The sequence below is a fragment of the Cucurbitaria berberidis genome (assembly GCF_010015615.1).
Source record: "Cucurbitaria berberidis CBS 394.84 unplaced genomic scaffold K460scaffold_2, whole genome shotgun sequence".
In the NCBI taxonomy this organism is placed as follows: domain Eukaryota; kingdom Fungi; phylum Ascomycota; class Dothideomycetes; order Pleosporales; family Cucurbitariaceae; genus Cucurbitaria; species Cucurbitaria berberidis.
Genome location: NW_024468936.1, coordinates 584,236 through 605,810, shown reverse-complemented (window position 1 = coordinate 605,810; position 21,575 = coordinate 584,236). Strand labels below are relative to the sequence as shown.

The following is a 21,575-nucleotide window of genomic DNA, read 5'->3' as shown; positions in this document are numbered from 1 at the left end:
GTATGCACAGGAAATCTCGATTCGATTGCCATGGTATTTCCGGGTCGAGCAAGCTGTTTGATAATACTCTAGGCCCGGCAACCGGAGCTCTAATGCTTGTATTCTATTTTCGCTCAGTATGGGCTTAAAGATGACGTGGATAGAATATCTGTCGCCCACCTCCCAAGAGTCGCCTACGGAATTCGAGACACAGAAAATGGGTTTCAGTCGTATACTGCAACCCAGTCGCCTATTCTCCCAAATCAGATCGGGTTTTATGCATTTGGGCACATGACGATGGCCTTTGCCAATGCGCAGCATTGTAAGCTATCGAGGAAGTAGAAAACTTCTTCGTGAGGTCGCAATCGATGACTTTCGTGATGCACGAAAAAAAAACCTAACTCTGTTATCGGCGTTGTTTGAGACTCGTATTTGTCTCTGTTCACATCTGTTTCCTGCGTTAGACAAACAGCAAGCGCGTGGCTCTATCTAGCTATATTAGAACAGCTAGGTCGAGGAATGACTTAGCAACGTCTACAACAACTATCACTCTTCTCTTAGTATAGCCAGATAGGATTTGATTCATTTTATACAGATTTCCCAGTGGCTTTCGAGCTAGCCTGATGGGCTTTGATCACTTATTGCAGTTCTGCTTATACCATATAGTAGACTTTGGTATGGCTCAATGTCTGCATTGAGCGTCTCAAAAGAGCAGGATATATCTGAGCTACCCTTTGATCAGCTATAAATCATCGCGAACTGAACCGAATATATATCGAGTCCTAGTTTTCATCCTCCACCTCCTGTATCACCGACAGCCTGAGGCGGCTCCTGGGCGCCTTCGCTGCCATGGTCCTCTGCCTTCGCTTGACAGGCATTTCCTCCTCCTCCTCACTCTCCTCACTCTCATATCCTCCACCCACCCAAACCTCCTCGATCTCACTCTCGTCGTCCGTCTCCTCAGGATCCGAATCGCACATCCTCAGGCTCATCTCCTGCCGTCTCGCCCCCTCTCTCAACTTCCACTCGATCTCCTTCTCTCTCGCCGTCAGAACCTTCTTCTTGTTCTTCCTCGTCTGCAGGCCTTTCAAGTGGCCCTGCGCACGTTTCACGTCGTTTTCTTCGGCGTGAGGACCAGCCTTCACTTCCGCGACGGTCTTGTTAAGCCACCACTGCGGATCGTGGAGGCCGGTGAGGATGCCGGCAGTCACCCAATCGGGACGCGGGACGCCGAGTTCGTATACCTCGTGCGTCGTGGAGGTGTGGACGAGTGTGGCATGGCGGCGGAGGAGGTCGAGGGCGGGACTCGGAGACTTGGTGGTGAGCTCGAAGCGGGTGGTCTGCATGATGGCTTCACCCTTGCTTTGCTGCTCGTGGACGTACTCGATGCCGGACTGTATGCGGCAAAGTAGCTCATCGTCCGCCTCTTCTTCTTCCTCTACCTCTACTGCGGAGGATGTCGAGGGATGATTCGGCTGAGGTGATTGTCGGCGAAGAGGTGAGCCAGGGGGACTTTGCGGTCCTGCTGGGCTTTGTGAAGCCGTTGAAAAACTGGATGTAGCCGTTAGGCCTTGGGTTGAGCCTGTAGGAAGTGCTCGCTCGTCGTCCTTGTAGTCGCCTAGGCGAAGTCGTTTTTGCTGCGGTGAGGCCAGCTCACTGCTTGCCTTGCGTTTGGTGGATTGCATGTTTTCGAATGTTGATGTGTGAATAAAGGGTAGGTGGGAGTTGAGTTGAGGGTGTTTGATGAGGGGAATCAAGGCTTTAAGGTCCTAGGGAGCGGTATTTTAATGTTCTATGAGTGAAATCCAGCACAATAGCGCGACTTTTCAATAGAGCATGACGAAAGTGAAAGTAAGTATTGTGCTCCCCACAATAGAAGGAAGCTGCAACAATAGGACGTTACTCGGACTACATGAATATTTCAGGCTTAATCTTTGCTATTATAAATATACCTTCACCGCAATGACTAGGTGTACACGCAGACATATGGCGACTACGGCATCTAAAGTAAATATTGATGAAGTTCATTATAAAACATGTATACGAACTTGTGATACATAGTTCTGGGTTCTTACGCCGTGATGGCGTTCTCAGTGACGTAGTAAGTACATAACCTGACTATGCTACCTAGTCCTAGTGGGATCGATATTTTCACTAAATGGTTTAGACGCCAGATCAGTACGCCATTCGTACAGAGTGCGCCTGCTCACCCCATGACATATATCCGCTCACCTCGGCAGATTTCACTGACTAGCGCATCCGCTGCCTCTAAGGTTCATGTTCTTCATCGCATCAACGTAGCCCGGCTGGTCAAGAATCGTCTCCTCGCCAATGTCATCTACATTGAGACCGACCCAGCCGATCAGTCGACCATGCGCGAGCGGTAAGTTGATGTTCTTGCGATACTTCTCGACAACCTTGCGCAAAACCTCTGGCTTCACATCACCGACTTGAGCAGTGCGAGGGCCCTGGTTGTGGTGGTTGGGATGCGGTTTGTTCGTCAAAATGAGACACAGAGCGCCCTTGATTTTGTCTTCGTACGGGAAAGCTCCCTGGTAACCGAGTTCACGCATGACCCAGTGTTCAGATGCAACTTCGGGGGTTATGTAAGCTTTCATGTCGGGAATGGCAAGCGGCTCCTTTGGCATCGATGTAAGGACGGCGTTGAGACGCGCAGTTCGCGCATTCTTGCCCAGATCCTTCCACTCTTTGGCAACTTCGTAGCCTTCCTTCGTTGGGCTGTCGGAAACCAACTTGTCTAGGGTTGGCGTATCAAGTCAGTGTATGTCTTCATTGATTCGTACACCAACATTACTTACATGCTTTAGCAAAGGCTTTGGCAGCTTTGACAGGATGAGAAAGACCCAGCTCTGCGATACCGAGCAAGTAGTAGAAGCGACTGATGACAGGGGCTGGCACAGTGGACTTTCCCTTCGCAGCCATCCTCTCGGCCGCCTCTATATGGATGATCATATTCGGGACCGCATCATACACTCGCTTTCCAGCTTCTTTCAGCATCGCGTCCGAGAGCATGAGCAAGGCCGTGTCCACCCAGGTCGTACATTCGATACGGCAAAGGGCCTTGTCGAACTCGATGTCGAGGCCAGACATCATGCTGTTCAGCTTCATAGTAGTAATCATAAACGTGCGAGTGTCCTCGTACTTGGCCAAAGCCATGTCAGCATTGTTGAGACGGAGCGCCCAATCACCCATGCGCTTGATCGAAAGGGCAATATCGTGAACCTCCCATGCTCCAGCCCGAAGCCAGGCGACTTTGCGAGTCATGGCTTGCATTATACGCTTCACGATAGCAGGGTCGAATGTGCCCGAGAAGGTGACATTTTGGACCATAGCTGCGCCACGCACTTGTTCAAAAGGGCCGAGCAACCTCTCTTGGTCCACACTCGAGAGGAGCGTAACCGAGGATGGGGGTTGGTGAAGCTTGAAGTCGAACTGGTAGCCCATGAAGTTGGCGAGATCGAGGAGGCGAAGGAGGCGAGTGTACTTGGGAATGTCGGCCAACAGGAGGAGGAACGTGGCGGGCTTTTTCAACTTCATCGAGGAAGGCATACGTTTATTCATAGGATCGAACTTGATCGTGATCTCGGTGACATGGTGTTCGAAACCGCCCTTGAGCTTGAAGAAGGGGACCTCATGATTGGACATGGAATTGTGAGCGTCGACGAAGTAATTGTTCACTTTGACGAACTTGTTCTCCTCATAGAGGATCGCCTTAGCTTCCTTGTTGATAGCGCGATTGGCACGTAGGATGTTCACCTCGAACACGTAGTGCTCCACGAGCAGATGGTTAGGCGACTGGCGAACATGCTCCGAGATCAAAAGGTATCCGAGGATCCGGCGGCGAACTGCTGACGGTAGCTGCTCAAAGCGAGACATGGTAGGTGAGGAGAAGCACTAGACGTCAATTTGGTTCAAGTGAGGGCTGTGTGACCACAGCTGAGAGATTTAGTCGTAGTAGCTTTTGAATGAAGCGAGAGCTGCAGTGCGTGCAAAAGTAGGCAGTCGGATGCTGATGAGGTGATAAGAGTAGAAAGGTGCTTCGGAGGCAATGTTTTATGAGTGGCTTTCGTTGCGTCATTGCGAGTGTTTGGGAAGGAACGCGGACCACGTCAACGCGTCCCCACGTGACTGTTCTCTGAAGTGATAGAGCATGTGGTTTACGACGGCGAGGAAGAGGAGGATTAGGGCTGTATGCTTTTAGAATGTAATACATGATCGGAAGAAGAGAGTATAGAGGAACTTGGGTGGCATGAGATACCTACATGGTTGTAGAAGTCGTGCATTGAGGGCCCAGATCAACGGCACGCCAGATGACGCGCAATAGGTACGGCATCACCTTATAGAGAGCAATCGTTTAGTTAACACCATGATAATGCAGCTTTAACGGTCAGACTGCAGCGTCAACAACTGATGAAGTGTTGCTATGCCAGCCTAACACATGCGCCGCCTCCGGGAGAAAAACTCACGCACACTATGGCAAGATGCGCAACAAGGGGAACCATTGTTCTCAACTGGTCATGCAAAAGCCTATCGCAAGTATTGTAGGAGAAGGTCTTTAAATGGAGTGAAGTAGAAAATGCGCGATGGAGTTGAGATGTAACGTCGTGGTTTGGCCGCTTGGGTTCTACGAGGTTTGCGAGCTGCTAGTTCGAACAGAGACTAATTCACTTCCTAGCTTCACCCGGGCAGGTCAGCGTCCTGCACCCTCTCAAAATCCATTTCAACTACCTGCCTCTTCCGCGAAAACTGCGCAGCCAACCAAGAACGTAGTGCTCTCACATATTGAAGTGCTGTAGCACCCTTTCCAAGATCTCACACCGCTTGAGTGCCCCATTACCCAACGATCGCGCAGACGCTTACCTAGGTAATCTGGCCAACCTACTACCAAATAGGCCCAAAAAGCGAACAAACAAAGTCCTTCCACCGACCAAAAGCCCCACTACGAGGCAATGACAGGTTGGTGGGGACGACAAGAGTTGGGCTATGTGGGGTTTCTCTCTCTACGTATTCATAGGAATGTCTCTAGGCTGCGTTGAGCAAAAGCTGGGTTCGCAAAACGTACTCAATATAAAACTCTTTTAAATCAGCCTAATAGCCTGTATTACGAAAGTTGTTTAGTTCTCAAAATTGCGTTTCGAAACAACTTGGACGACTCGCACCTCGAACGATAGATGGAGACGGTGGAAAGGGCCAAGCTTGAAACCAGCAAATCGTCGACCGGAAAGTTACAGTCTAGCAGCTTCATCATTGACGACTATTTGATGAACGAATGTCTCTCGCGGTATTGAACTCATTTTGTAAAAGAGCAGCCCTCGCCTCGACTAAATTGCACAGCCTTGTGGTGGATCCCCCAAAAATAGAATAGGAGATCATCATGTTGCTACCCCATCTTGGTCCGGGTGGCTCGCCTGAAATTTTAGGGCGCTCCTCACCCCACTAGACCAAGAGAGCGGATTGCGCAGTGTGGGTATGGGCCCGAAACGAATCCAATAGGATGAGAAGACAGGGGCCTCGCTAATGAGGGACGCCTTGCGAGTCGCCCTATATAACCCCAATATAAGGACCATAGCACAGCATCATCGGCCTTTGAGACGAAAATTCAAACCTGGCCATTGAACAATGTTAAACCTTCGTGTTTCCGCCACCGTTCTCGGGCTAATCGTAAGTTCAACGGCTCTCTCAATCCTACAAACCCCACCACCTGAACCCTGCACCGGAAATTGCACGTTCATCCACGATCCAAGCGTTGTTCGTAGAAGCGACGGAACATGGCTTCGCTTCTCCACCATCGGTAATATCGCGATAGCCACCGCACCTGCACTCACAGGACCATGGACGTATCAAGGTGCTCTCCTCCCACAGGGCTCCACTATCCGGGTTCGCGACGACCAAGAATTATGGGCCCCAGATGTATTCTTCGCCAACGATCAATTCTATGCATACTACAGCGTAAGCAAGAGCGGGTTTCAGGGTTCAGATATCGGCGTCGCGACGAGCAAAACGGGTGATGCTGGCACATGGACGGATCATGGCAGTGTGGGCGTTCCCAAATCGGCCGACTACAACGTCATCGATGCGAACCTTTTCCGCGAATGCGACACGTGCGACAATGTCTGGACCTTTGGTTCTGCGTGGAAGGGCGTGTATCAGACTTCGCTCACCAAAGACTATCTCAAATGGGGCGGCGAAATACCTCGCCAAGTATTGTACAATTCTTCTTACCCTTTGAAGCCGCAGACGTTCCCCTCAATTACGGAAGGTGGGTTCCTGTTCTGGTGGGCGGTAGGCGGGACGAAATACTACTACAACTTCTTCTCATCGGGCGCGTGCTGCAATGCTGCAGACGATCTCCAAGCTCCGGGTGATGAATACAAGATTATGGTGTGTCGCGCAACATCGCCAACCGGACCATTCACAGATGCCGATGGGAAGAATTGCGCGTCTGAGAATGGAGGCACGCTGGTGCTGGGTAGCCATGGGAATGTGTATGCGCCTGGTGGTCAGGGTGTGATAGTCGAACCGGGAGTGAACCGTGTTGCGCTATATTACCACTACGGTAAGTCCCTTAAAGTTAGAACATGAGAGTTTGAACACTAACACTCGCAGCTGATCGAAGCATTGGGTACGCATTCGACCAGTTTCTATTTGGTTTCAACTACCTCGACTTCTCGAGCGGATGGCCAGTGGTTACATCGTAGTCGAAACACCTACCTCCGGTATATAGTAGCCTATATGCCTTGTAAAACAGCCCCAACACAACAATTTAGAAATTATCGAGAACGCTTTCCGTCCAGTCCAAGAGTTTCTTAGCAAGCTCTCCGTCTCTGGCTTCTTTCGTCAGCGTCTCCCAATCATCCACCCCAACCGGCCGATAAAACCCTCCATTTTTCAACACCTCTTTCTTCGCCCCCGCTGCACACCATAGCTGATTCAAAACTCCCTGCTCTGGTTTCATCCATTTGATGCCACCCAACCAGGTAGTTATCGAGACAAATTTCTTGTTGAATCCCCGCATCTCGGTGTTCATTGGTGTCTCGACGACACCGGGATGAATGGATACCGAGGTGATGTTTGGATACCGCCGCGCGAGTTCAGATGCGAACAAGATGTTCGCTAGTTTGGATTGGCCGTAGCGAACCCAGGGGCCGAGGACGGTGCGGGACATTGTGCTACCGCTGTCTAGTTCGGTAAATGATATCCCGCCTTTGATTCCGCGGTGAGCTGCGTAGCCGTCGGATGAAACTGTGACAACTCTCACATCAGCGCCCGGTGTTTGTGTAGCGGTCAGGAGATACGGTAGGAGCTGCTGGGTGAGCATAGCGTGCCCGAGGTGGTTGGTCGCGAATTGGATTTCGTAACCGTCTGTGCTGAGGCCCTGTGGTTTTGCGATAATGCCGGCGTTGTTGATTAAGATTTCAAGGTGGTCATGTTTGAAGCCGGTTAACACCCCTTGCTTCACGGACTGTAACGAAGATAGATCCATTTCGATAAAGGTCAAAGCGGCAGTCGGGTGTTTGGCCTTGATTTCGGAGATCAGGGCATTAGCGGCGGAGACATTGCGGCCAGTGAAGTATATATGCGAGGGATTTTGAGCAGCGAACGCTCGTACGGATGTGGCGCCTAGCCCTGCGGTACCTAAAAGCGAATCAGTTAAGTGAGCAAGTGTAGGCAAGAGGTGAGAGAAACATACCGCCAGTCACAAGTATAACTTTGCCTGTAAGATCGGGTATATCCTTGGCCGGGTCGAAAGCTGTGACGCCCTGCATTATCAACGTGCTGTGTGGCTGTTATTATCGAAGACAATGTTGACGTACAAAAGGTTACTGATGGATGTAGGCCCAAGGCCGGTGCCCCAGTTATACCTTTTCTATTCGGTGCATAATCTCTCATTTGGACGAATATTCATCGGCATTAAGATGGATAATCCGTCAGAGTTGGTTCTGTTGTGCTGCTGTCGGCACAAAAGCACTCCGCGATAGTGCAAAACGCACGTCTGAGACGATGGGCTAACCTTGGAAAGTGCAAAAACGCCATACCAAATTCAGTTACGGTGGACGCTCTGTTCTAGGCAGCAGTGTGCTCATTATAGTATTTCACAACTGCTATTTCTCTTGCAAGTAATCTTCCATCCAGAAATAGGTGGAAGAAACCCAAGAAGCTCACCAAACGGAGTAGAATATATAGTAATGGAGAGGCAATCAAGTAAGCAGGTGGACTGCACTATGCCTCTCTCAATTGAGATCCTAGCTACATTTTCTGATAGAACAAAAAACTTAGGAAATCAGCTACTGCATGGCAGTGTTATAGACTTAGGGCATGCAATACGCTTAATCTTAAAATGTCGTAACTGAATGTGATATGTTTTTCACCTCATTTAAACTTACCGGCACGGCATGAGATTTGAAGCCACAGGACAGCAGAAACCTCATCACTGCTCTTCTATAACGCATTTTCGCGCGTAATCCTGTATCCTTTATATTCCTTTTCCTCCACATCCCTCAGATACTCCCTGTACGCTTTCAAACCACCGAACCAGAACAGCGTACTGTGTTTTTTCCCTTTCACATTATCACCGAACACCCATCCCTTAGGCTCGTGGAAAATGGTCCCTTTTACAATTTCATTGCTCAGATCCGAAAACTCCTGCTCCGCTTCGGCAGTTGCTTCAACTGTACCCAATGTTCCGACGTGCGCGACTAGGTCAGAGATGAAGTTGACCTGTGCCTCGATCTGTGGCGGTGCATTGGTAAATGGGTGGTGAGGGCCGCTGATCAGGAAAAGATTGGGAAACGAGGATGCCGAGAACCCAAGATAGGACGTCGGTGCTGCAGCCCAGTGCTCCTTGAGAGTTTGACCGTCGCGTCCACGAATATCAAGGTGCGAATAACTCCCCGTAACGGCATCGAAGCCGGTCGCAAAAATCAAAACGTCGAGTTCATGTTCAACGCCGTCGGATGTCTTCACTCCCCTAGTCGTTATCTCTGTAAATGGCGTTTCCTTCAAAGATACCAGAGACACATTTTCCTGATTGAAGGTCTCGTAGTAACCGTTATTGCAGATTGGGCGTCTAGCATATGGTTCGGTGGGAATCAATCTCTGCCTCGTCACTGGATCTTTGACGATTTCCTCAATTTTGGATTGGATGAAGGCGCAAGCAGCATCATTTGCACTTCTGTTTGTAGTCGTATCAGAGAAAACGCCAAACATGAAGCGGAAGCCGTTGCCCTTGTCCCACGCCTCCTGAAATCGGCGCCTTCGCTCCTCATCATCGACACTAAATGTCGGGATCGTACTTTCAGGAAATCCAAAGGCGACTGCGGAGTTGTGTACAGCATCCCAAATCTCGTTGTAGTTCGCATTGATCTCTGCGCGCTCTTCGTCGGGGACGGGCCGATTTCCGTTAGGCACATTCCATTGCGCGTTTCGCTGGAAGCTGGTTACATGTTTCGCTTCCTTGGCTAGCGCAACGAGCAGTTGACTGCCGGTCGATCCATTGCCGACGATGCCAATGCGTTTGTTGTGAAAGTCGTAGGAAGATGGCCAGGCCGCAGTATGGTATACTTCACCCTCAAAGGAGTTCAAGTTCTTGATGTCCGGATAGTTCATGTCCGATAACGCCCCAAGTGCAGTGAACAGGTAATGCGTCGTGAGCGCTTTCCCGTCTGACGTATCGACTGCCCAAACGACCTTCTGCTCATCGAATTTGGCGCCTGTAAAATGCGTGTTAAATCGGATATACTTCCTCAGGCCGTGCTTGTCAACCACATTTCGCAAGTAAGCCTGGACTTCCGGTTGTGTCAGATAGTGATTCTTCCAAGGATATGTCTGCAAAAGTTCCTTATCCCAGGAGTATCGGTAAGTGAACGAATGTACATCGGAGGAAGCGCCTGGATACCGATTCCAGTGCCATGTGCCTCCCACGTCTTCGCCGGCTTCGATGAGAATCACCGAGAGGTTCTGCTCGCGAAGACGATACAATTGATAAATACCGGCGAACCCTGCACCAACAACAATCGCATCATATTCTTCGTACGACATTGTGGTGATGACAAACTTTTCAGAACCGGGCGCGATCGTCCTCACGGTGGGTAGAATGCCTATGCACTTATCAGTAGTGAAGTGGATCACGCAATTGCGGATCCCAAATGCGAAAGACGCCGCGCACTAAAATGCGTGTGGAACATCGACAACGAACTTGAACTGAGTTTGAATTTGTATCCCCTGTGTTCACTAATTGAGAATGACCCAGCACAAGTAGACGTGAAACTGAATAGATAGGTCGTACACGTTACGAGGATGATGAAGCCATCACGTGTGAGTTGACTGCAGAAACTCGTTGTTTCAACTGTTAGTTATGTTGCGAAAATCATACTACGCGTGTCGTTTCGCAGCTTAGTCATCCACTAGGTTCTCTGGTCTCGCGTCGCCCCTCCGCCCGGGCGTCATCTGTCTACATTCACGAATAATTGGTCGCAGATATTGGCTTGTGAAACAGCGATTCTAACGTATCATTTCCACGGCCGGTGCTATCTGCTCACTTGCCGATGTTAGCGCAGCACTTAATCGCTCAGCCAATCAAGAGGTCCGCAGTGTAGTAATCAAGAAGGCTGCCTTACGGCCTAAAAGGGCTAAATCTTACCCAACACTACCTTCCCTGATCAGTATGGAAGCGCGCTGACAAATCCATTCTGCGCAGGATTCCAAGGTATATAGGGACACGTGAGGCACGTAGTTTCATACGCTTGTTTAGTCAAGCTTAGACAATCGTTTTATCTTGGTTTCTAGCAATGGCACATATCCAGGACCAAAAATTTACCGAGTTAGGCTTGCGGAAAGTTGTTTCAGCAGGGAAGATCACGAGTTATCATAGAGATCTAGACAAGGCCAGCGATGGCAACCCGATCCTAGTACTGCTTCATGGATATCCCCAGAGCGCTTACATGTACGAGAAAACCCTAAATTCACATCCATCGCTAACGGATTAGATGGCGTCTCCTGGTTCCATTGCTCCCAGGCAAGCCTCTCTTCATCCCGGACTTGCCTGGTTACGGAAGCAGCGCTCCAACCGACCGACACGACAAGGTCAACATTGGACTGAGAGTAATTGAAGCTCTCCATGAGGTATTCAGCCATGGAGACAAGAAGTTGATCGACAGCCCGCCAATTGTCCTCATAGGCCACGACCGTGGCGCTAGAGTAGCACACGCACTGCACGTCTCCACCGGGCAGGCCGCCGTCTTGGGATTCCAGATCATTGGAGTGGCCTTGTTGGACATTGTTCCGACTTTATCACAATGGGAGATCGGAGACACAGCCGCTGCTCAAACTGGTTACTTTCACTGGTCTTTCCTCGCCAACGTGACCATTGCCAAACCTATGATATTGGCGTATGGTGGCGGAAAGTGGGCCAACAACATGATCACACGTTGGGCAGGGTCTAATGAAGAAGGGCTTGACAAGCTGAGAAGCGGTGATTCCCTCAGTGTCTACGGCAGCTTCTTTGACCAGGAGTCTGTTATCGAAGCCTCATGCAGAGATTACGAAGCTGGTGCGACAACTGATCTTGATTTCGAGCGAAAGGCTATCGAAACTAATCAACGTATCGTTGTTCCACTGCTCTTAGTCTATAGCCAAGGATTTCTACCGAAACGAGCCAGGAAGCCTATAACGGAGGTGTGGAGTCAGCCTTGGAGCGACGGCCCGAGCTTAATAACCGCATGTCCTCTCGGAAATGGCATCGGCCATTTTATCCCGGAAGAAGCGCCGGAGCTGACTGCAGAAGCGTTGCTCAAGTGGTTGCCGTTACTTTGAACTCAATATCATTGATTGGCGGGTGTCTACTCTGCCCTAGCACGAAGATCAGGTTTGGACATCGCCAACGAGGAACTTGCTGTTTATTGTCCTCGAACTTTAGTCGTTGTGGCTTTCTCTCCTGCCGAATTGTTCACCGCATAGCCTTAAATCTGAATCCGCTTATTCCAATCACTCATTAAGAATACCCACCCACAATACAACCGATCGATAATTCCACAAATCATGACCAAATTATCTTCATGACAGGTAATGGGCAAAGTCCAAACATCCAAAGACACCAGATCTTATACATCCGTCGATCCAGCTCATGCATGTCTCCGCCCATAGCTTGGAAAGCCGTGGTGACTAGAGTTCCACCAAGTACAACTGGTATGACAGCCATTTTCCAGCCGCCTTCGAAGAAGACCAGAGTTGTATATAGAGACCATAATGGAACTAGAATGATGACGGTCCACAGTGCCGGCTTTCTACCCAATTTCGTAACGAGAGTACTCCGGTTGCGAGCTTTGTCGCCTGCTTCATCGCGGAAATCCTGTGTCTGGATTGTGGTTGCAAGAATACAAAACGTGATCAACAGCGTCCACTTCCATGCCTGAAAGCTCATCGAGATATCCGGTCCAAGAGCGATACTCATTGCACCACTGAAGTAGCAAGAGAAACCAGCGCCACAAAACAGATTACGAAGGATGCCGTTGTGGTCGCCACCGCCAAAGTCGTTGTACGCTGTAATCAAGATTATGTAAACCACGAAGATCGGCAATACGCCAAGGCAACAGCTTGCAACGCTGGCAAGAATATGCGTTGCGATCAGGAGATACTCTACCTGAGCACTAGTAACGCGTCCCGATGGAATTGGACGCCAGGGCTTGTTTATACTATCTTCCTCCACTGATCCTGGGTTGCGTTGGTTCTGTAGACAGAATTGGAGAATGACCAGCCACAGCCAGACTGCCACCAATAGTATGCGTTGTAAAATGGACGTGATATTTTGCGCCGGCAAGTCTAGTACCGGACCTGAGGTAGCCGCAGTAATCCCGAAGGTTGTGCCAGGAATGACCGTGTCGAGGATCTGATCGCATGTGAAGAGCAACAACGTATGTGCATGGTAGAGGATAACCCCAGGGATGGTGCCAGGAATGGTCGTTACAGGTATGGATGGTGCTGCTGCGTGGCCCATGCCACAAGATGTTTTCGTGTTGACAGGGTGTGATGGCTGTGTCTCTAGCGTTGCAGTTGTGTTGTTCGGTAATGGGATTCGAGAAGTGAAATCCACTATGCGCGGCGTGTGTAACGTTGAATCGGACATCATCTTGGCAGGGAACTGAGCCAAGTAATTTCTAACCTGACTGCTAATCGAGCTTGGAAGAACACTGCTAGGGTTTTGGAAATTTAGAAATCTTTGGCTAAAGTATAATGCACACTGAACGCGTCACTGATATCGTAGAAGTCAGGCGAGTAGGAGTGAAACCTTATTTGTACTTCCAGTTGTAACAGGTAATGGACACACTCATTGCTTCCTTCGGTCAACACTAAGCCACCCAGGCACCAGCGTCATAAGTCAACACATCACTCCTATATCAGGATTGAATTCCGAGAACCATCACCACGGCCCGCATTAGTGCTTGCATGTGAAGGACATGCGATGATCCTAAAGATGGTTTAGTTAGCCAGTCTCATAGCGGCTCGGCTGAAGGTTCGGAAAGAATCAATTGGCCATTCGGGGCATATATACCCGAGAGATAGATATGTTTGAAGAAGCAGCGAGGTCTCTGAGGCACAACCAATCAAAACCAGATCGAACAAAGATCAACATGACTATGATTACCAAAGACCTCGTGGCCTTCCCATGTTCGCCAATATTCCTGCTAACACTAAAAGCAATGTGAAATTCACAAATATCCGGTACAAGAACGAGATTTTCGAAGAAAGGATGTATGAATATCTTACCACCAAGACCTATGCGGGCGTTATTAGCTTTACGGGCCGGCGCGAGAACCGCCAAAACTGCCGTGATACACCAAGCAAGGGGTGGCCCCTAAAAGCTTATTTTCGCGGGCCAGGCTTGGTGGATCTTATAAAGACTCGCGATGAATTTTCTTTACGGATGTACGCGAGGCAACTACTACTGTATTAGGTAGCGATGCTGCACTCACACCCCATTACGCGGTGAAACGTCAAGGTCCATTCGTAGGATACCAATGTACGGCCGAGAATCTTGCCCCAAAAATGGCGATTTGCATATGCGGGCTTGCCTAGGCGGCTCGAGTATCCACGGCGCGATGATTCCGTACCCAATCCGCGCCAGAACCACCAATCCAAGCCTAGTCAACTGGTAGCTTCCTATGGAAAAGCCACGCCCCTCTTTTTGAGCATATGTTAGCTTCTTCTCGCCTAGGTTCTGCTGTAGCCTGGCGATAAGAGACGAATTGAGCATGGACGTCCCGCCTACGTATGCTGTCTTGCACAATTCCTTCATGCAGAGACGCGTGGTTCTCCACTCCGACTAATCACTCCCACCTATTAAGTTATGAACTGCAATTTTCTTTTCTTCATGGGTTTAGCGGATCCTAGAGTCCCCGCTTTGGAGACACGTCATCACACCACGACTCATTGCTATGCAGCATTAGCATTGGTATCCTTGCACCAATGCACTAATTGGATTCACTGTGTACTCGCAGGAGCCCCAATCCTCAAAGATCATCAATAAATTACTAGGCACTATAATAGAGCCTTGGAGCTTTTCAGTATCCAGAACTCTTTCCTAACTCTAAATCGTTCGCTAAAGGTCCTCATGTATGTCCATACCCCACTTTTTTCATAAGGTACAGATAGCCTCATGATGATTCTGACCTCTGAGATTGAACCCATTTCGTTTTCCTCTGCGAACAGCGTAGCTTCGAGCCCGTCATCCTCCTTGACCGAGACAATGGAGAAACTTTTGTCATCCATGACGTCCAGTATCGTCAGGAGAACGCTTGAGATTGGACAAGTGACGATACACACAAGTATAGTTCTACGATTCACTGTTGCGTCTTTTTGCGTCGGGTACTAGCACCGCCCATTTTGCATCACTGCTTCTACAATTCACAGAGCTTTACATGAGCTTTTCTAAATTTTCTAGTCATGCGCTCGTGGCTTATGCAGAAGCATTTTCAAGAAGTCGGCGTGGAGCTATGAATGAATCACAACACCTGAATTTTATGATTAATGTGGGGCTGCCAGCTATAATCACTACGGCTCGTGTGAGCTAGATGCTTCAATGCCCTCCTTATACAATGGAGATCGCACGGAATGTGCTTTGAGCGAGAACCTCATCCAAATATCTAGGGAGCATGATATAACAATCGCCAACAATCGTGAACGAAGCTGGCCCCTAAAAGTCGCCTGTCAGTATAGGACACATCTTATATCAGGTACCATGAGACATACCCTTGGGCGCATTACAAATGGATAGCTACACCCAGCAAGAGCAACAATGATATCTCCTAAGAGCAGCGGGGCCGGTCCTAACGCCCAGTCCCCCCTGTCGGTAATGAACGTGCAGCGCCCTTTGAGTATCTCCTGAATTCTTTCAAGTATATTGAATATATTCGAGTGAGCCTGAGGGTACTCGCAAAATGTTCTATCCTTGTTATGACAGCAGGGATCCAAATACTCTTTGCGGGCATTTTTATAGCTTCGAGGGCTGTCGTATGCTTCAAGCCACTGTTTGAGATTTTCTCCGGACGAAATGGCACCAGCTGTGAGTGTGGCTATCAGTCGATCGAGAGATTCGATATCATATATGTCATTATGAGGTGTTGTCGAGCCGTTAGTACGAGTGAAAAACTCAAGGTACCTGTTTAGGCATAGCCACGGGTTGAAGGACCAGTTTTCGTATAATTGGGGCCCTTTCATAGCGACGAACGTTAAAGTGACAGCGTTTATCACCATCGTCTTGGAGTTGATGAATACTGGCTTTTGTGAAGGGAGATTGGGACGGCGGGGACTATCTGACAGTAGTTGATCACTTGGCCGTCGCCCTTCAAAAGATTTCATAGGAATCCACCGGCGCGGCGATCTCCAGTCTGGGACCCAGCTAGGCAAGCTTTGTGAAGGAAAGGCCCCGCTGCAATATAGTGTTTCTAGGCTGTAAGTGCATTCTGTTGCAGCCAATGTACCGTATACTTCCTCCACAGTCTGTTGATAGTCTACAATCATTGGGTCGCTGCGTAGGCTGTTCAGGGCGTACAGTCGATCTCGATCATCGGAGCATCGTGCCGAGTGCATGCTAACAAGAAGCTGAATGAAGTCGGCAGTATCGTTGCTCTTTGGGTGATGGCGGTAGTATTGATAATATACATCGTGCCTGACGTTTGTAATGATGCCAGCTCCACGGAAACGACTCCGGCGAAAGAGGCTAGTCATTGTTTCCAAGGTGTGTATCGCGTTGCCGATATGCGGAGGAATATCATATGAAATTTTTCGGAGCTGATCAATGAAGTAGGTCATGTCTTCAAAAGTCATCTCGTCGTATCCAAAGATGAAGCGGGGACGCGGGGACAAAGCCACTTCTTGGATTACCCAACGACGCTGAAACCACGACAATGAGAGAATTCTTCGGACTTCTGGGCGCAATCGCATGTACCCTTCCCCCTCCCGCCCCTCCCGTTCTCCCAAAATATTGCTATCCGAGTCACGCCCTCGGCTCGGACGGGATCTTAGCCATGTAGCCTCCAGTGCCGCCAACGGCCTACTATGGCTTTTCGAGCAGCCTAACCATATCAGTGTTCTCCCAGAGCCCTTATATATTTCGCCCATCTGATTGACCTGCTGACTCTTCTCGTCCCTAGAATTTTGGTTGATGCAAAGTTGGTCAATCCAGAGATATCGGGGTAACCATGGATACCGAAGATAGCGCAACATCGTAGTTACATTTGCCCTTACACGTAAGAAAGCTTGAAGCTGTTCTTTCAAAGCATTGTAGCGATAGATTCTAGTGAGGAAGCTCTGGCCGTGTAGAAAGGACGTCGCATACTGTTCGTCGTGCATCAAAAGCGTGGCTGTTGCCTGGTCATCGCCCCACGCATAAGACACAGCCTCAAAGTACTTGTCGTCTGAGCGTCTAACGACTTGAAAATGAACGACAATCTCATCTTCGAAGGATCTTGCTGGATGGAGCACAAGCAGACGTATCTCATCAGCTGCTAGAGGTCGATATATATATGGCGGAAGCCTATGCTGTGATAGTAAAGGCGAAGTCTCGGCGCTATTATCTTCAGGCTCTCTTAGTGCAGGGAAGCAGCACGAAGAGACACAGTACTCCATTCGGGCTACACAACACTTTGAGCCACATTCGAATAGTCTCCAGGTCGGAATTTCGTTTGGTAAGTGGTCTGCCGTTCGACCCTGCCAGAAGAAGGCTAAAAAAGCCTTGAACTAGACGAACTCTAGTTAAAAAGCCGGCGTATAAAGTGGCGGGAAGATACCGGAGAGAGATGTACAAGAAGAATGAGGATGAGGTGTCTTTGTAAGTCTACATGGCAATAGTGAGGCGCCCAGCTGCGCCTCGTTTGGGGCGATATCTGAAACTCGACCTCGCGGGGTGAGGCGCAATCGGGGGCCTTCCTTTTTCTCAATTTCAAACTGCCTAACTGGCTCCTTGTCTATGGACGCCAACTCTTATTCTTGTTAAAATGCCTTGAATAGCACTCGCCGATAAACACATGTAATCTCAGGGGTTTGGCCCGAAGGCGCGCATCCCTGTCGTTTCCAATCCAACAAGACGGTAAAATCGTCTAGCGTTGAACTCTAATTTGCCCCCCAAAGATCGGGTGCGACCAAGCGTAATTGGACCCTGTACTCCAGCAACACTATTAGTTTAACTGTAGTGGGGGTATAGTGGTAAAAAAACTACTAGAATACTAGAGTTCTAGGATTTAATCATGCGTAGCATCTCTACAAAGGAACTCTTCCTAGCGATAGGATTTCTTATAGCGCAGAACTGTACTGCATAGCTTAGAGATATCACTCGACCTCTAATTAAATGAAGGGTGATTCTCAGGAAGAGAAGTTGGGGCGGCGTGGTACCCCGCGATTTGTCAGCTGATCTCTACCTGGGCACGTCTTTCACACTGTCCTCTTCTCAGAACCTCAAACATGCCTTAATCGTTATAATGTTTTCATAATAATATCTTACGCCCTTTGCCTGGAGTGAATTCGAATATCATACATTGCTACTATAAGAATGCTATGAGATATGACACGACCATACCTTTGCAAAGCGTCTACGATGTTTCTCCCTCCCATCAAAGTAATATTGCATCGAATGAGGAAACCAGAAACAAATAAAGAGTATATGAGGATTTCGTTAGGGAATTATAAGTTGACAAGTATATCATTAATTGCCGGTATTTAGACTACTCCGTGACAAGCCTAAACAAAACCCCTGCTGTCGAAAATTCGAAGAAACCCCATCATCTTTGCTATTGACCATTAGCTCGGCCGTTTCTCGACTGCTGAATTTGCCACCATCATGGACTTGAGTTGAATTCACATCACATTGCAAAAGCATGCGTCGGCTGGCCTACATTAGTGTTAGCGGGTTCCGTTTGAAAGAGGGACTCACATAGCACTTACCAACAGCCACAGCAGTTTCCATCAGAAGAAACGCAACCTCCGCGCAGATGGGGCATGCCCTCCTGACTCAGGCCTAGAGTTTGAATCTCCATAGCTTGAACGCTGGCAGAGGGCTGGATTGTATGCTCTTGCCCCTGACGAGCCTCCTGTTGCTCTTGGCCGTGAAGAACTCCATGTTCTTGACTTCGCTGAGCCTCCTGCTCAGAAACTTTGTGACTGTTTCCGGGCATGATGATAATCGGTGCGAACTTGGAAGTCGAGAAGGGGAGTAGTGTAGTGCGATGAAGCAAGCCTTTGAATTATTTAGAATATTTGTAATTGAAAGCGTTGAGGCTATATCGTGATGAGGAAAGTATATTGCGATGAGAAGAACATTATATGCCTACTTGTTGAGGCTAAAGTACACAAGTGAAGGTGCATTTAGTGCGTTTGGAGGCTTGACCTAACAGTAGCATTCACATTGAACGAAGACTAACATGCTTTTCTGGAGAACCGCACTACACGTCAACTCTAGCATTCACTTGATCGGTTCACACTCCTACTACTACGTGTATTCATTCACGTGTGCCTTAGAATATTGCATGGGCATTATACGACATCACCAGACTTGGTAATTACATTGTACCGATTATGTTATGATGATAAATTTCTAAGAGTCGAAGACAGGACTTTAGCGGCCTTTTCACTGCCAGAAATAACGGTCAAACAACGTCAGCCATAACCTTAGTCTTCATGAATCAATCATTCCCAAAAAAACGGAACTTCCTAGCGCGAATGGAGCTACTGTAACTGCATTGCACGTCATTGACTGTTACAACAGCGTTCTGAAGCCAATTCTATCCAGGAAAAAACATACTAAGAGACTAAATCACCTTTTTGCACCCACAGCACATTAATTTGCTGTTCCAGATTGACCGTTCTGTAGTTCTGGCAGTCATCATGGTTACATCTAAGTTATCCACTTGCTATGATATTTACGACCCATGAGAATATAGACATTGTTTTGGGGAAAATTATTATGCATTTATTTTGAGTTACCCAAATCAGACACTCTGCAAAGATGAGGTGTTGGTAGTACTTTGTTTTGTTTCATGTTCTCGCGGTCTTCACATGCTCTTACTTCACATCCTTCAACGCTACAGGCTCATTTCGCGGGTCGACCTTGATACTACCTATTTTCGTTTTATTAATCTCCCATTGTCGCTTGTTTCCCTCTAAACTGCCATTCAACGAGTCCTTCTTCCGCCCAAACATCCAGCTTGAAAACCCCCGAAGGAGGTCCGTAGCAATCTGAGCATTATATGTTCTATCAAGCTCAAGGTACTCGAGACCATCAACATGACTAGGGCTCTCCTTCTCCAATATGAACTCGAATTGCCAGGGTTCATCGGGCAGGATTTCCATAAAATCAGAATCCTCGGGGAACGACAGATGAGGATCCTCGTCAAAACGCCAAAATGTTCTGGCCAGTTGACTCCTTCTCCCGTTTCGGCATCCTCGCAATATATTAGCTGCGAGACGCTATTGAAGTCAAATAGAAAGCTCGAGAGTGGAGTTTGTAATAAATCGATCGTTATCGGCCGTTCGCTATCTGTAGAGAACTCGAGAATGATCTGAAAGACAGGGTTACCCGAGAGATGGCATTCATTTGGCGTTACTTCGAGTCTTATAAAGACCTGTGGGGGAGCAGGATGGTCGTGGACGTGAAGTGTATCTTCCTAACATCGCGGCCAATTGGTATCTTTTGGAATGATTTTGGTCCTTCAGACAGCTTTTTTTTTGCTTGTCGCTGTAATAAGCCCATGCTTCATCTCTGCTCTCAGAAAGCCGAAGCTAGTACGATTTTCAGAACGCCAGCTTCAGCCACGTTGAATGTTTCTTCTTCGAGATTGGATCCCAAAGCATATGATACGGCCTAGTAAACACCTTATGAAGGTGACCAAGAAAAATTAGTCCGTACGCGGCGTTCTAAGATGATAGCAAAGCCGTCGTTGAAGCTTGTTGCGGGCAGTAATGCGATGATCCGAATCTCATTCCGGCTCAAGGGGCGGTATTGATAAGTGACTGCCTTTGTTGAAGGTTGAGATGATGGTAGACTCATGGTCGACCTGCAGCCTCATGGCGAATGACGTTACCAACTCCCCGTTGATCGAATATGATAGACATCTCCAGGCTACGGGATGCCTTGTGTTCGGTATAAATTCGGGGTTCGGCTGACTGTACTTACCCCACCAAACCAACAACGCATCGTCTACTTCTCGCTTCTTCTTCTTCTCCCTCTATTTCGAAATTTAAAGAACGCCTCTCAAACTTCTGTAGTAGGTTGTGTTCTACTTCAGCGTCGCCAATAAAGTCCATAGCCGATGATATTGTCTCCACCGCCGTCACGGCTCTTATTTTCATTGTCAGATACAAGCAAGTAGATGATCCTATAGGTGGAACATCACGAAAGTTCTCAGATTCATTTCATCTACCCTAAATAACTCCAAAGAAAAGCATCCCGCATGCGAGAGCCATCACCTGAGGACGCCTAAGGGTATCTGTCTAACCCGACTTGTTGACGGCGATGTAGGAAAAGCCGCGTGATGTGTCGCTCTTATAGATGCCGACATGTGCAGCCCGGAATTCTACCATGGCGAACGTTTATTGACTTCACATGCACAGCATGCTCAGAATGTCATGCGAAACTGGCAGGTAGCGGCCAAGTACGCTGTCTGGAGGTTGGAAAGATCGCGCGCATAACGAAGGAAGCCCGGACGCTCTATAACGTTATCCATCAATTATTGAGGAAACCTGCCACTAACGGCATCTCATATGAGCATTCCGGGGTAGATATACCGAGGTAGGACAGCCGATGAACCGCGGCAGCCGATGAACCACTTTTTACTAGTAAAAAAGCTAAAAATCTAATTTTTATTTATTTAATAACTAATTATATAGTAAAGCTATATAAAAACTTTATATATAAAAAATATAGAAAAAAGTATTTTTTATAATTTTAGAATTTAAAAATAGTTTAATATTTTATATTAATAAAGTTATATTAAAAGTAAAAATAGAAAAAAGCAATTTTTAATAATTAATAATTTTATAATTATTATATATTAAACTATTTTAAAATTCTAGATTTATAGAACTAAGTT

At 48.1% G+C, this 21,575-nt stretch overlaps 9 protein-coding genes across 9 annotated transcripts; 2 read left to right on the top strand and 7 right to left on the bottom strand.

Moving 5' to 3' along the window:
* Nucleotides 1–761: 761 nt before the first annotated feature.
* K460DRAFT_279972 (uncharacterized protein) lies at nt 762–1,664 on the bottom strand (the record flags this gene model as incomplete). Its single annotated transcript, XM_040928371.1, has 1 exon — nt 762–1,664. One exon carries the CDS (start codon nt 1,662–1,664, stop codon nt 762–764), a length of 903 nt encoding a protein of 300 aa, XP_040789656.1.
* A 337-nt stretch (nt 1,665–2,001) lies between these two features.
* On the bottom strand, nt 2,002–4,335 carry K460DRAFT_413897 (uncharacterized protein). The gene is made up of 2 exons (XM_040937638.1): nt 2,799–4,335; nt 2,002–2,737 (listed from the first exon to the last, which is right to left on the bottom strand). Exons 1-2 carry the CDS (start codon nt 3,874–3,876, stop codon nt 2,223–2,225), a joined length of 1,593 nt encoding a protein of 530 aa, XP_040789655.1. The 5' UTR covers nt 3,877–4,335; the 3' UTR covers nt 2,002–2,222.
* A 1,284-nt stretch (nt 4,336–5,619) lies between these two features.
* On the top strand, nt 5,620–6,698 carry K460DRAFT_281199 (glycoside hydrolase family 43 protein; the record flags this gene model as incomplete). The annotated part of the gene is made up of 2 exons (XM_040928474.1): nt 5,620–6,556; nt 6,607–6,698. The coding sequence occupies 2 exons, from the start codon at nt 5,620–5,622 to the stop codon at nt 6,696–6,698; spliced, it is 1,029 nt and encodes a 342-aa protein (XP_040789654.1).
* Nucleotides 6,699–6,730: 32 nt separating this feature from the next.
* Nucleotides 6,731–7,766, bottom strand: K460DRAFT_425715 (NAD(P)-binding protein; the record flags this gene model as incomplete). The annotated part of the gene is made up of 2 exons (XM_040938234.1): nt 6,731–7,635; nt 7,691–7,766. 2 exons carry the CDS (start codon nt 7,764–7,766, stop codon nt 6,764–6,766), a joined length of 948 nt encoding a protein of 315 aa, XP_040789653.1. The 3' UTR covers nt 6,731–6,763.
* A 629-nt stretch (nt 7,767–8,395) lies between these two features.
* On the bottom strand, nt 8,396–10,337 carry K460DRAFT_53299 (FAD/NAD(P)-binding domain-containing protein). The gene is made up of 2 exons (XM_040938497.1): nt 10,286–10,337; nt 8,396–10,097 (listed from the first exon to the last, which is right to left on the bottom strand). Exon 2 carries the CDS (start codon nt 10,036–10,038, stop codon nt 8,440–8,442), a length of 1,599 nt encoding a protein of 532 aa, XP_040789652.1. The 5' UTR covers nt 10,039–10,097; nt 10,286–10,337; the 3' UTR covers nt 8,396–8,439.
* A 450-nt stretch (nt 10,338–10,787) lies between these two features.
* Nucleotides 10,788–11,811, top strand: K460DRAFT_352272 (alpha/beta-hydrolase; the record flags this gene model as incomplete). Its single annotated transcript, XM_040931635.1, has 2 exons — nt 10,788–10,942; nt 10,986–11,811. The coding sequence occupies 2 exons, from the start codon at nt 10,788–10,790 to the stop codon at nt 11,809–11,811; spliced, it is 981 nt and encodes a 326-aa protein (XP_040789651.1).
* Nucleotides 11,812–12,034: 223 nt separating this feature from the next.
* Nucleotides 12,035–12,991, bottom strand: K460DRAFT_374232 (uncharacterized protein; the record flags this gene model as incomplete). The annotated part of the gene is made up of 1 exon (XM_040934648.1): nt 12,035–12,991. One exon carries the CDS (start codon nt 12,989–12,991, stop codon nt 12,035–12,037), a length of 957 nt encoding a protein of 318 aa, XP_040789650.1.
* A 2,056-nt stretch (nt 12,992–15,047) lies between these two features.
* On the bottom strand, nt 15,048–17,154 carry K460DRAFT_392533 (uncharacterized protein). The gene is made up of 2 exons (XM_040935890.1): nt 15,244–17,154; nt 15,048–15,187 (listed from the first exon to the last, which is right to left on the bottom strand). The coding sequence occupies exons 1-2, from the start codon at nt 17,119–17,121 to the stop codon at nt 15,083–15,085; spliced, it is 1,983 nt and encodes a 660-aa protein (XP_040789649.1). The 5' UTR covers nt 17,122–17,154; the 3' UTR covers nt 15,048–15,082.
* A 2,374-nt stretch (nt 17,155–19,528) lies between these two features.
* Nucleotides 19,529–21,070, bottom strand: K460DRAFT_413891 (uncharacterized protein). Its single transcript, XM_040937637.1, has 2 exons — nt 20,982–21,070; nt 19,529–19,928 (listed from the first exon to the last, which is right to left on the bottom strand). Exons 1-2 carry the CDS (start codon nt 21,064–21,066, stop codon nt 19,549–19,551), a joined length of 465 nt encoding a protein of 154 aa, XP_040789648.1. The 5' UTR covers nt 21,067–21,070; the 3' UTR covers nt 19,529–19,548.
* Between the last annotated feature and the right edge of the window lie 505 nt (nt 21,071–21,575).

Bases quoted from the DNA above. Each gene is read 5' to 3' on its own strand.
- K460DRAFT_413897 (XM_040937638.1), bottom strand. From the start codon at position 3,876: ATGTCTCGCTTTGAGCAGCTACCGTCAGCAGTTCGCCGCCGGATCCTC. The intron at 2,738-2,798 runs GTAAGTAATGTT...CGCCAACCCTAG, and splicing joins CAAAGCCTTTGCTAAAGCAT to ACAAGTTGGTTTCCGACAGC.
- K460DRAFT_413891 (XM_040937637.1), bottom strand. From the start codon at position 21,066: ATGGTAGAATTCCGGGCTGCACATGTCGGCATCTATAAGAGCGACACA. The intron at 19,929-20,981 runs GTTAGACAGATA...ATATATTGCGAG, and splicing joins CATCGCCGTCAACAAGTCGG to GATGCCGAAACGGGAGAAGG.
- K460DRAFT_392533 (XM_040935890.1), bottom strand. From the start codon at position 17,121: ATGGAGTACTGTGTCTCTTCGTGCTGCTTCCCTGCACTAAGAGAGCCT. The intron at 15,188-15,243 runs GTATGTCTCATG...GGCGACTTTTAG, and splicing joins CATTTGTAATGCGCCCAAGG to GGGCCAGCTTCGTTCACGAT.
- K460DRAFT_53299 (XM_040938497.1), bottom strand. From the start codon at position 10,038: ATGTCGTACGAAGAATATGATGCGATTGTTGTTGGTGCAGGGTTCGCC.